Here is a 12,855-nt window from a genome sequence, read left to right as displayed (position 1 = left end):
TTATTTTACAGTTTAGGTGAGAGTTGCATCCCTCTTCCTACCTGAGACTTGGTATGTTTTGGTTTTGCTGCCAGTTTGACCTACATAGGCCACTGCACGGCTCTATTAGCCACTTCCAACAAAAATGTTACATGCCCTTAGTAACAATGGTTAAAAAAAAAAAAAAATTGGCACTGGCTGAAATTCAGTGTTCAGTTGCTTGGTAAATGACTTGTGTGTGACATAGTTGTGGGTGTGCCTGTAGCTCCATCAAGGTGCAAAATGTTGGTCAGTATGAAACTATTCTCAGATCAAAAGGATATTGCACATGTTTTTATGCCACACTGCCTCTTGAAAGAGGAAGATTGTTTGCCTGTGAATAAATTAATTAGGTATCATTATTTAATGGGTTTGCAATCTGCTTCCATGCCTGAGGACAGGGAAAAGTTGCTCCAGAGCAGGAAGCATTTTTTTTTTCCCAGTTTGGATGTATGTTTACTCTTGTGCATGTAAGGACTCCTCTCTTCACCTCCTCTCAGCAGATCTAAAGGGTTTAAACAGGGTGGGACTCAAAGCTGGAATAGTTGCAAAATGCGTCTGAAATGCAATGTGGGTCATATGGGTGAAAAAAGTGAACAAAAAGTGTATCCCCACCCTCAACATTCACCATCGAAGTAGCCTTGAGCAATTCACCGAGTCCACCAATGGCCAACATTACAAGGTTGTGGTTCTGCTGGGCAGCTCCCAGGTGGGAGTGTGTTCATATGTAAAAATCCTCCCTGCTCCTGTGATTTCTACCTTGTCTTTTTTTTTTTAACACCGTTTTGATCACCAGATGGCATCATGAAGTTTTCCAAGTTTTTACAGAAGTAGTTTTTGCATGCCAAAATTAGCAAATTACCTACTTTATTTGCCAAGCTGTAGTAAAAAGATGCCAGAGAAGGAAGGGGATTTCATTGAATCCTCTGTAAAATGTCATCACCTTATGTGACTTGGAACACAATAGGCTGCAGTCAATGGGATGAAGGCTTGGCTGTAAAACCACTTCACACAACAATCACCTGCCTTATAGACTTTCAAAATGGTATGTAATTCTTTTGTTGTCTGCTGGTGAGTCAAGTTAGCACCAACAATATCAGGCTTTAACATGGACACCTCCTATCTCCTACTGACAGGCCCTGTGTACCTTTCACATGCTTTCAGGTTAGTCACACATAAACACAAGTTCTGACTGATGCTAATCAATCGAGTTGAAAAAGAGGTCTGGAGTTGTATTTAATCAGACTTTTTGTTAGTGCTGTAAACAAGCCTTCACTCACTAGCAGCAAAGCCCTGAAACTCTCTGTTTGAGTCACAAACAAACACACCCAGGCAGTTGGCTTTACACCCTGTAAAGATCTCACCATGAAAAATTATTTTAGAGAGCCCTGACTGTCCTGCAGTCTCTCTTTAAACTGGACTCTACTGATGCCACTGTTTTCCCCCCAGATTTATTCATATATTTGTTTCACATTTTTTCATGAAAGATTCCTCTGAATTTATTTAGCCTCGATATGCAGGTGAAGTCCTGCAGTTCTAAGTAAAAAAGGGATTAAATGCAACACAGTCTTTAGCAAGCAACACAGGCAATGCACTACTTGTAAACTAATCACTGATCACATATTAATAATGATGTAATACCAATACAAAGGAATATCTGCCAATACAAGTTGGCTGTTAATGCTCGATATAAACATTCAGTAAACAGATATTAGTGGATAGCATGTTATAACTGTGATGAGTAACATTTGATTCCAGCATGTCTGAGTTCATATCTTAGCCATCTCTCTCTGTATTTGCAATAAGAAGGCAAAACTTGCTCAGGCTTGTCAGTGATAAAGGAGCTTTGCTTCCTCTGATTGTGCAAGAAATCACACACCCCTTGGCAGATTTTTAGATCAGCTGAGGTTCAAGCCTCATGAGAAACACTGTAAGGCCATTGTGGTATAGAAATATCATGGAATAAAATTGATGTGAGCTGGGTGATTTTATACAAAATAAACAAACAAGCAAACAAACAAATGGGCAGGCACGAAGATAGATGAACAAACCAACAATTTTCTGGAAATAAAATCCATGCAACCATCATGTCTACACACATTAGTGGCATTATTGTGGCACAATAGTATATGGCTATATTAATATCGGCGTCAATATGATTTTGTTTTCTCTTCAGCTGTTTTTCCTTTTTAATCAAGTTCAAGTAATCAACTATTGAATAAGTAGGTCATAAGTAGGTCAACATATACACAAATGTTTATTCAGTAAATGCTTCTTACAGTTATCAGGTTTTTGCAATCACTGTTTACTGTTGTGCTGTTTTGAATGATTCATAATGTTTTAAGAGCAGGTTAAGCCGAGCCATGCTCAGTCCCAGTCCCTGCATCAAGCCCTTCATGCAATGGGCTGTAGATACTCGCCTTTTGTCTGGTGGAGTTTCACCAGCCTTATTGGCAGTATTTCAGAGCTCCATATCTCAAATCTCACAATTTTTTCCAGGCCATTATAAAAGGTTCATGCCTGACAGGTATGGACATATACAGCAGAGTCTGATCTAATCACTCAGGGAGACAGTTGACTTCACTTGCCAGATCGTGTCTGAAGTCACCTAAAAGGCAATGTTACTGGAGCTGCTTGTTTGTTCCCTTTTCCAGCTTCATATAACAGTAAAACTATGAAACATTTGTTGAACAACAATTTGATGATTTTTGTGTTTTTTCTGTTTAATGGCATGGCAGTGATGGTTGTAAGTAATAGCTGGTTTCATGTTATTACAAAAGCATCATGTGTCAACATGCAGTATTCAGGCTAAAGCAATCACTGCCTTGTTAGAGAGACACCAGGATAAGACTTTGTGAGAGAACCTAACCGCTGAGCTCATGTGGTCAATGCAGCATCCATTGCCTAGAGCAGAGATACATCACAAAAACACTGTGGACCCTCCAGAAGTCGTAATGCTAAGGAACTGGATGGAAGCCTGGAACAAAAAACACCCTTTCTAGACAATAAGGAACAATGACAGCCAAGTAAGGGTGCAGTAAGATGCCAGGCTGGCAGATAAATTGTGTGTGATTATCATGTGATAATTAGCTTGAAAGACAGTTATGTGGATTAATTAAAGCCTGCAGTGTGGTAGAGATGAACCACAGTGACAGCCCGACTGCCACTGCATTTACACAGCTGTGAAACCTCTTTTCATGCCCTTTTGTTAAGAGCAAGCAAGGCAGATTTTCTGGCTTTTGTTACTACCCTGTCACCTACTGTATATTCTTCTCAATTTATTTATCTCTTGTGCTGTTACTGAACAAGCTATGATGCAGGTGAATATACTGGAAAGATACAACAACCTACCCTGCAGCTCAGTTTGACCGTCCTATGAGCCCTGTGATTGCAATCCCTAATGTCCCCTAATCTCCCCTGTTTACCAACAGAAGGGCCAATCAGGAAGCTCAAAGTGCTCTTTGCTTTCACTTGTGCAGGAAGCTGGAGCGAAGCAGAATGCCAAGCAGCAGAGAGCTGCACAGCTGCTTGGCCCAGCTTGGCCATGTGTAGAGAAAACAGAGATAAATGATACAATTAATAGGCAATGATGACACATGGTTGGTCTTTGACAATAATCCTTTAAGGTCAAATTGTGATTTGCCATTTTCTAAATGTACCAAAACATACAATGAATGATTCAATGAGCTAATTGCTCTGGTCAATGTCAGTGTCAAGTGTTTCATAGAATGTTGAAGTGCAAGAGCAGGGTGTGTGTTTCTGGAGAGGTGTTGATCAATACTAATTTCGTAAGGGAAGGATTTTTTTTTTTTAGAGATTTCTCACATCATTTCTAAAGGGTGGGGCTTTGCCAGGTGCCTGACCCCATTTAGCTTTATCAGTACCTTCATGTATTTCCCTTGGTTTTACTTCTCATTATATAACAAACCAGTCTTGCTTCCTATCTGTGAGGTGCTGCTCACACAGTCCATGTTTTCTCATGACTTCAGTCACTCTCTCTCTGGTGAACTTAATTTTTATTGTACTATACAAAAAAAAACCTACATGTTCTAGTTTCTGCTGTAGCCAACCTCAGCATGCCTAAACAACAACCATCCCTGCTCCCCAGGGAACAAGAAAAATTCAACCTCCTCTCATATAAAACAATAAGTGAGTCTGTCAAGGCTGTCATCATATCATATAGAATCGTATACTCTTAAATTCTCAGCCATGCATTGCTGTTGCTTAATAAGCCCTTGCTACTATATGTCTTATTAGATTATGAATTCCGGTAGACTGAGATAAATGATGACATATCCCATGCAGGGTGTTATCTTCGGCAGCATTATGTGTTTATATGTCATCGTAAGTTAACTTATAATTGCATACAACTGCAGTCAAGCTGAAGAAGGGGTGTTGCAAATATTTCCGCCTGGCATTGCCTGTCCTATTTAAGTCTCAACAGTACCTGATTTGTCCAGATGCTGGCGGCATGAAACAATAGGTTGTTCACAATTTCCTGTTTTCACAGTGTATGTGGAGGATTTTATGTATTTGTGTGATTACAATCATTTCAATGAAAATATTGCAATAAGTTTCAATCAGATTGTGTGTTGAAACTTACAGTGATAAGGGTAAAGGCATATGAACTAAGCTGCCTGTAATTGTAAATACAGTATTCTTAACATAGTGGGATCCATTGCTTTATTTGGATCAAGAATGTACGCTCAAATCGCATTCTAGTCTGTTTGCACTTTCACTTAGTATTTCCTCATGCAAATGCATCTTTCATGTCAGTCAACAGCAGGTGCAGGTAGTGACACGGTTCCAACGGTGAGACCTGTATTTCAGTGTAGCAATAGCTGTTTCTTCTAAAACATTTTTTTTTTTGGTCTTTTAAATTTAGAAAGTATAAACACAGCTCTGAGTCTGTAATTGTGGGAAGTTGTCGTTGAGACCTCCCTGACATCTGCTCTCAACTAGTGGTAGAAACAAAAGAGGAAGGGGCTTGAGTAGGCAGAGTCTGAGTATGAAGGAAATAGGCTTCGGTTGAAGTGACTTGGCATTTCCTGGTTGCTTGCTTGACACTGGGAGAAAAGGAACAAGCGAGTCAGACGCTAGTGCTGGTTAGGAGTGATGTGCGACTAGTGAGCTGTGCTGTGGACTAGACTGAAGGCTCTTCTGAGACTGGGTTCGCATGAACCCGGCTCCCTGCTCAGCTACATACAATGAGAGATGGACTGGCTCGCAAGTGAACAGCAGCTGGTAATGTACATTTCAAATGAATGCAAGAATTGAAAATAAGTGGTGATGCAGTGTTTTCAGAGTTAATTACATTAGTCTTGGTTCCATTTTGCTGTTACTGTAAATAAAGGAATTGTGATAATTAGTTGCACATTAGACCTGCTCTTTTAAAAGTGCTTCTCTAACCTTGACATACGTGTTAGACCTCTATACTTGGAGTCTTCTTCATTAGTGCTGCTGTTGAAGTGACCTACACTATGAGGCTGCATCAGTTACAGTATACATTGCTCATTTGAGAAGTAGTTGCTTGGCAGCTTAGGGGAAGTGACTGATGGATTGTTGTATCATGTGCTGTTTATGTTATTTGTGTACCAGTCTGAGTAAGTCACACTGTCCCCTGATGGGAAACACTCATGTCCTCCATCACAAAGGCTGTTCTGAGGAAGTCAACAGTCATTCTACCTTGAAATTAATTAACAGTGACTGCATGCATGCTAAACTAAGTTGAAAAGTTCATGTTGCTTTTCACACATTTCTAGATGTCCTCTCTTTTGTAATTTTATTTTGAAACACTGGATGTGCATCAATGTCACCACTGCTGTCTATCCCCAGTGTTTAATAATTAGCATTTGCCTTTGTATAAGACTCAGTATCTTGGTAGGGTGATATTATAGTAATTTGACCTTTGGTGGTCTGTATGATATTTCCGTGTCATTTAGACCAGCGATTCTCAACCTTTTTCATATCAAGGACCCTAATTGAGTCCACATTAGAGACACGGACCCCCGTTTTATGAGATTTTGTCTCTTGGACCCAAATCTGAGAATATTTTTATTGTTAGATATGATTTTGTCCAGAATTCCTTGACTATGTGTATTGTAGGTAGAGAAATGACAGTGAAACTATGATCAAAACAGTCATTCCTCTGCATTCTCTAATTGTGTTAACCTCTTGTAAATGAAATAATGCTGAAGTTTAACAATTGATGAATTGAACTTCAGCATGGAACCCCCTCAAGGACCACTGGTGGTCCCTGGACCCCATGTTGAGAACCATTGATTTAGACTGTTGTGAAATGGGGAGACTGATGTGAGGAGGGAAGAGTGGCAGGATATGCTGCACTGCTGAGGCAGATAAAAGCTGCGATAATAACAGATAAAAAAAAAAACATCCTTGTACAATTGAAACCATCTAACATGCCATTACACAAATGCAATAACACAACAATCAGCTCTTGCTTAAAACAATTGGAGGCAGACGTTGAAAAGTGTACACACATGCTGCTTATGAGTGATATGGACTTTCAAGAAAGGAATACATTGCTTGGGATTGATTTTTGTTTATTTAACTTTAACTTCACTATTTTTAAAAAGGACAGAATTGGCTCATGTGTTCCTCTCTGTGTGACTGACATCTCTGTGCAACATCCTGTTTCAGAAACAGGTCCTCAGGTTTAGTCAGCGCTGTGTTTTGACTGTTTTGAGTGTGTCAGTATAAAATCTTTTTAAACGGTAGTAAGAAAAAAAAGATCACAAACAGGGCAGATTCCGTTGAGGGAGTGTTCTATGCAACCACGCACATTTTTCCCATACGTTGTTTACTCACGACATGCATGTGACTGCAGAACTGGAGGCATGAGGACAAGTTTATCTATTGCTTCACATCTGCTTTTCCTCCCTCCTGCAGAAAGACGTGGGTTATCTGCAACAGTGGCTAGAGGCGTTTGTTGCCTCCTTTGAGAAGCTCATTGATGTGCAGTCACTGGAGCCTCGGAGGTGAGTGGGTTAACACTTATTTATGTTATACAAACTTGCATATCCAGAAGGCACCGGTTGGTGGTTGGTATCTCACAGAGAAGCATGAACTCTGACCCCCTGTGGAGATTTGACATGTTTATGCTATAGTAAACAAGGCCGGTGTAACATCGCCCTTTGCCTCTGTTTCTCTGCTGTTGCCTCCTCCGCTCTCTTCCCACCTCGCTCCACTTCCTCCTCTCCTCTCCCAGGCCGGAGGAGTGCAGCTCAGAGGTGCCCCTGATCCCCAGAGAGGTCCTCGTGCTCCTCAGCACCCAGCTATGGCACAGTGCGCTGCACCTCTCCGGCGCCGAGCAGAACAGCAGCACCCCGCACCCCCTGCTGCTCATCAAGTTCTTCATCATCATATGCAGGTGAAGGCCAAGTATAGATGTCTTTATCATAATATGTAATAAGCAGCAGAGTAGGGCTGAAACTAACGATTATTTTCATTGTCGATTAATCTGTCGATTATTTTCTTGATTAATCGATTAGTTGTTTGGTCTATAAAATGTCAGAAAATGGTGAAAAATGTCGATCAGTGTTTCCCAAAGCCCAAGATGACATCCTCAAATGTCTTGTTTTGTCCACAACCCAAAGATATTCAGTTTACTGTCATAGAGGAGTAAAGAAACCAGAAAATATTCACATTTAAGAAGCTAGAATCAGAGAATTTTGACTTATTTTTCTTAAAAAATTACTCAAACCGATTAATCGATTATCAAAATAGTTGGCAATTAATTTAATAGTTGACAACTAATCGATTAATCGTTGCAGCTCTACAGCAGAGGATGATTTGGTGTTGTAGCATTCTACACCTGGTGCACTGACATCTTAATGACCGTCGTCTTAACGCTTAATGAAACACACACTGACTGTACAAAATATTCAGGAGACCTACTCTTTTCATGAAGCACACTGATGAAGTGAATCCAGGTAAAAGCCGTTATCCCTTATAGATTTCCTTTATTAAATCTACGCCAGTCACAAGGGAGGAGATGTAGAAGAAGAGAAGCAGACGAGTTAGAGAAGGATTTTGAGATGTGGTTTGTGCAGAAGCTGGCTACACCTCAATATAAGGAAGATGTGCCTATTATTTTGTAAATTCAGTGTATTTGTCTTTTTACCCAAGATGGAAATGAAAAGAGCATAAGGCAGATTTATTTTAGGTTTTAATGCCTTGATTTTCTCTCCACTTTTAGGAATATGGAAAACATCGACCCAGACAAGACTCCTGGCTTTGTTTTCGAAACTATCAAGCTTTTAAATTTCTGTTTGAACCAGGTAAGGCCCAGCACTGGCAATATGAACTGTAACTCAAACAAGGATTTCAATGATTTATTAAAGGGGATTGGCTCCGCAGCCTGCGGACTATATCATGCATGCATAGATTATTTAGGGCCCATTCAGCTGAACTACGCAGAGATATGATATAGAGTGTGGAGACAGAGAGCTTACTTGGTCTAAATGCTATTTATATTTTGCGTGACATCTTCACAGACAGAAGTAACAGAACTAGTTTACTGTGAAAAGAGTGGGTGTGTGGTTGACCTTCTGTTCATTGTATTGGAATGTGTTGTCTTTGTTGCCTGTTAAAAGAATGTCAGAAATAGGTGTATGTGTGCTATGGTTCAAAAGTCAAAAAGATGATGTGTATAAATTATGTGTGTGTGCGTGTGTGTGTGTGTGTGTCCTCTATGTCAGCTAAAGAAGGGAGTTGAGGACCAGTCATCTCTTCAGTTGGTCGTGCAGTACGGACTCGTGCTGTGTGAGAGCTTATTTGACCCTTATCAGACATGGAGGAGACACCTGGCAGGGTGAGTGTGTGTGTGTTGTGGCCTCCAAATGGGATACTGTAAGAATGCCTGTAAGAATGTGTGGGGGTGGAATATACAGACACGCACACACACACACACACACACACACACATATGTGTCTTCCATCACCACTTCAGACATCATACACACTGGCTAACTTGTTGCCCAACCCTGTCAGAAATTGTAACACCTCGTCCCGTTGCCTCTAAGCCTCGATGCCACGCCTCATTAGTGCCAACAGTATCTGTGGCAATCACACTCTGACTTGGCATGATGTAATGTGAGTGGGAGTGCAGTGACTCCTGCCTTTGTGTGTTGCAGGGAGGAGGTGAGCTTGCTGGAGAGGAACAAGTATAAGTTCTCCCCTCTATCCTTGCCAGAGGAGCTGCCTGCTCTCTTCCACGGTGAGACACTTCCTCTACTCCGCTCTACCGATCTGATCTCCGTTACACCCGACATACCAGAGGAATCTTCCCCTAAACCGTTTCCATCACTGCCCAAACACAGCTTAATACTGTCATGTTGGACTTCCAAACATTGCCCTTTTGTTTTCCCCTCTTCTCCTAGTGCATTGCACTCCTCTCTTACCTCTTGGTCTCTTTGATTGAAAAATAAGTGGTCAGTGCAGTCAGTCGATATGTTTGGTCTCGGTTAAAAAAGTAATTATGCAGTGTCTAATTATCAGGCTTCTATCACGAGAGTCCAAGCGTTTGTAATTATAGTGACCCGTTTGATCAGCAAGTGCTAATCTATAAACCATGGGGGAAATCTCAGTCTGGGCAAGTTTCAGTATGTCTAAAGATTAGGAAGATTATACCGTAAGACTCAACAGCACGCCTTAATTGGGAATGTTAAGAGGTAATTGTGTAATACCTGGCCAATTAGCAAGGCTTACACTTATCTGTTTGAAATAACCCTGAATGACACCAGTGGTATTGCGGTGTTGTAATGCTGTAATGTTTTTATATCTCTAGGAAACCAGTTCTTGCATATTCATGTCTCTTTGGCTGACTCTACCCACTACATACCCACAGAAAGCCTACAGGACAGTGAGCAGATCCCAGAGCTCCTCACACTCAGATTGGTTCATCTTCAAGGGGCTGTCATCAGCGGAGGAAAGGTGCGCTTCCCCGTCTTCCATCTGCGTCTGTCTTTAATTGCTGTGATTCATTCAGCCGTCTAAAACAATAAAAATGCAAATGAAAACTGTATGAGTCAGAGTGGCTGTAAGTGTCCGTGTGTCATTATTTTTCAGAAGAACGGCCTCCTCTCCATCACCCCTCACTCTGTCGAGGACCTGTTCTCCGTTCTGCGAGCCTGGTGTGGCCGGACCGCCGCTGAAACCAAGGACTCCAGGCTGCTGCGGCTCACTTTACAGTGTCTGACCGCAATGATCCACATCCTGCACTCCAGCAGTCCCGCAGAGCGACAGGTGGAGATCAGGACTATACTGGAGGGCTTCTTCCAGCTCCTCAACTGGAACCGCCCGCCTGGCAGTGAGCAGGAAGATGGGCAGAGCTGGGAGGACAGCCTGATCTCCCTCCAGAGCCATATGCTGAGTAAGAGTACTTGAACGCCACACAAGCACCTCATTATCAGTTCCAGCTACCCCATTTTTTTTTATTCAGTACTGTTTTGAGCACAGGTGCTTTTGTATGGATCGGTATAGGTACAAATGTGATGTTAATTGATGGTTACTTGTGTTCAATTGTTGTATAACAGCTGTAAAACCTTAAAAATATATTGGAATAATAATAATTCAGTACTGTTTTATCCATTTCAAATAGCATCAAACTTTTTTTCTGAGTGACAGATACATTTGCTATTAATAAGGGTGTCTGTCACGATGAGTCAGAGTTCAACTTGCTAGTGGTTGTCGTCTTCAGCTGCTGTGCCGGAGATCCTGCAGTGTGCTGACAGACCAGTCCTGCAGGCCATCTTCCTCAACAACAACTGCTTCGAACACATCCTCAGGCTCATTCAGAACAGCAAGGTCAGGCCCCTGTCCATCTAACTGTGTGTATCTGCTCTATATTCATCTTTCTGTCAGCTCTTTGTACTCATCTGTCTGCCAGTCAGTCTGTCAGATTTTTGTCAGGTGTATTACCGCATTTATTTGCCTGAATGCCACATCTGCTGGCGCCGTCTGTAGTGAGTCTAACCTCTGTCTGTGTGGTCAGTGTGAAACAACAAATCACAAAAATGTATATGCTTCCTGCTGATGTTGTGCTTACACAGCTGCACAAGTCCTGCTGTAGCCGTGGAGAGACCAGGATCAAACCTGGCTCTATTAACTCTCAAAGATAACTTTTTGTCTAATTGTCTTGTCTTCTTGTCTGTGTGTGTGTGTGTGTGTGTGTGTGTGTGTGTGTGTGTGTGTGTGTGTACATGCTCTGTAGCTCTATCAGAGCAACAGGCGTAGGCCGGAGCGTGAGGTTGTATGTGACCTCACTACACGTTTACTCACAGAGGTCGAAGTGGACCAGGTACTTTCCCCCATGGTGTTGATATGGGTCTGTCAGCAGGAAACTCAGCCTCCTCCTCTCCACTTGCTCGCTGCTCTGAGCTCTTTAAACAGGAAGCCTTAGACAGGAAGTCTGAGCTGTCACGCTCATTTGTAAATAATGCAGGTAGTGCAGCTATACATGACTGTTTTCCTCTATTTATGTCTATCTGTCTTATCTGTCTAATCTGTCCATCTAGAATGGTTGATTTTGCTGTTGTCTTGTTCTACTTAAATCCCACGTGTAATAAATATGAGGACAAGCTGGCATAGTGCCTTGTGCATGTCTGACAGTTAAGATTTGGATATGAAGTTGGAGAATGCATCTTTGCTCGGTGCGGGAGAGTTGGTTTACGTCACGTTCAGAGTTAGAAGCTGAATTTCCTGTTGACAACACCGGGCAAGAAGAGCATGTTGTGTGTTTTGTAGTGCATGAGGTGGTCATTTTTCCATGCATGTCTACCCTTGTTCCCTTCTTAAAGCTCCTGTTTTGGCTTCTCTGTCGTATAACTGGTGGTGTTTGCAATGAATATCTGTCTTATTATAAGTAGTATATGTAGTGTTTTCATACAGGATTCACATTTTTCATGGGCTGGGGTTTCATGTTACCTAAATTCTAGCAATAGACAGGGCTTGCCTCATTCCTCGTTTGGCTTTGGTTTTGCATGCTGGGACCTATCAGTAATTAACAAAGGGGAGATTGTTTGGTAACTGGTGCAACAGCTTTCTTTGACCCAATCTGCTCCAACAATTGTGGTGTGGTAAAGAAATGCGCTTACTCTTGGAAGCTGCATTTAATGGAAAATTGAACAGAAATCCCCTTTCCTTTTGGTGACCAAGATTTGGTCAGAAGTTACCTGTTTCCTTTTTGCTTATGTGCAGTTTAAATATTCACCTTTTTCAGGTTTTGGTGTCACACGGTGCACACATCTTCAGTTCTGAGATACCACATGCAATTATACCTGCCTCTGTTTATGTAGGTTTGGGAGAGAGGATCAGACACTATCACAGTCCATGCCTTAGGAGTCCTCACAGCTATTATGAGTAACTCTCCCTCTGCTAAGGTAAGGGCCTTTGTGATCTACCATGGTCAAATATTACACTCCTTTCCTCTGGTATCCTTCATGCTTCTCTGCATATGTCATTAAGCATATAATACTTGAATGCCTACAATACCGCTAACAAAAATGAGAGCCTGATGAGCAGGGCTGTTTTTCCGTTCATTTAGGAAATTTCATTGTGTTCCCTTCCACTGTGTGGAAGTGTGCCAACTAGTTATCCCCTGAGCAGCTTTCTGCAGCCTATTTCTGTCTCCTTCCCCCCCCAGGAGGTTTTCAAGGAGAGGATTGGCTACTCCCAGCTGTTTGATGTGCTAAAGAGTCAAGGTCAACCCACCAAGAGGCTGTTGCAGGAGCTGATGAACATGGTGAAAACAGCACATTTCCTCATTATCCCCACTGAGCACTGATATTATTCAGAGACAATGGACATCATGCATTTG

At 41.8% G+C, this 12,855-nt stretch overlaps 1 protein-coding gene across 4 annotated transcripts in view; it reads left to right on the top strand.

Moving 5' to 3' along the window:
* Positions 1–12,855, top strand: part of nbeal2 (neurobeachin-like 2) — a 39,550-nt gene that overhangs the window by 1,064 nt on the left and 25,631 nt on the right. For 2 of the 4 annotated variants that reach the window (XM_071517495.1, XM_071517494.1), the window contains exons 2-12: positions 6,928–7,016; positions 7,247–7,408; positions 8,237–8,318; positions 8,739–8,851; positions 9,173–9,255; positions 9,886–9,971; positions 10,107–10,410; positions 10,738–10,844; positions 11,251–11,337; positions 12,335–12,418; positions 12,682–12,780. In XM_071517495.1, coding sequence (XP_071373596.1) covers positions 6,928–7,016; positions 7,247–7,408; positions 8,237–8,318; positions 8,739–8,851; positions 9,173–9,255; positions 9,886–9,971; positions 10,107–10,410; positions 10,738–10,844; positions 11,251–11,337; positions 12,335–12,418; positions 12,682–12,780 — 1,296 coding nt within the window. Of the gene's footprint in view, positions 1–5,127; positions 5,263–6,927; positions 7,017–7,246; positions 7,409–8,236; positions 8,319–8,738; positions 8,852–9,172; positions 9,256–9,885; positions 9,972–10,106; positions 10,411–10,737; positions 10,845–11,250; positions 11,338–12,334; positions 12,419–12,681; positions 12,781–12,855 lie in introns of those variants that run through there. The other 2 variants (XM_071517496.1, XM_071517498.1) reach the window with 2 other exon arrangements.

Source organism: Centroberyx affinis, unplaced genomic scaffold (assembly GCF_046629955.1).
Source record: "Centroberyx affinis isolate AG114_WGS23_722 - 3 ecotype Tasmania unplaced genomic scaffold, CSIRO-AGI_Caff_v1 ptg000498l_1, whole genome shotgun sequence".
Taxonomy (NCBI): domain Eukaryota; kingdom Metazoa; phylum Chordata; class Actinopteri; order Beryciformes; family Berycidae; genus Centroberyx; species Centroberyx affinis.
The sequence above is the reverse complement of the archived record's forward strand: the minus strand, read 5'-3'. Positions and strand labels throughout refer to the sequence as shown.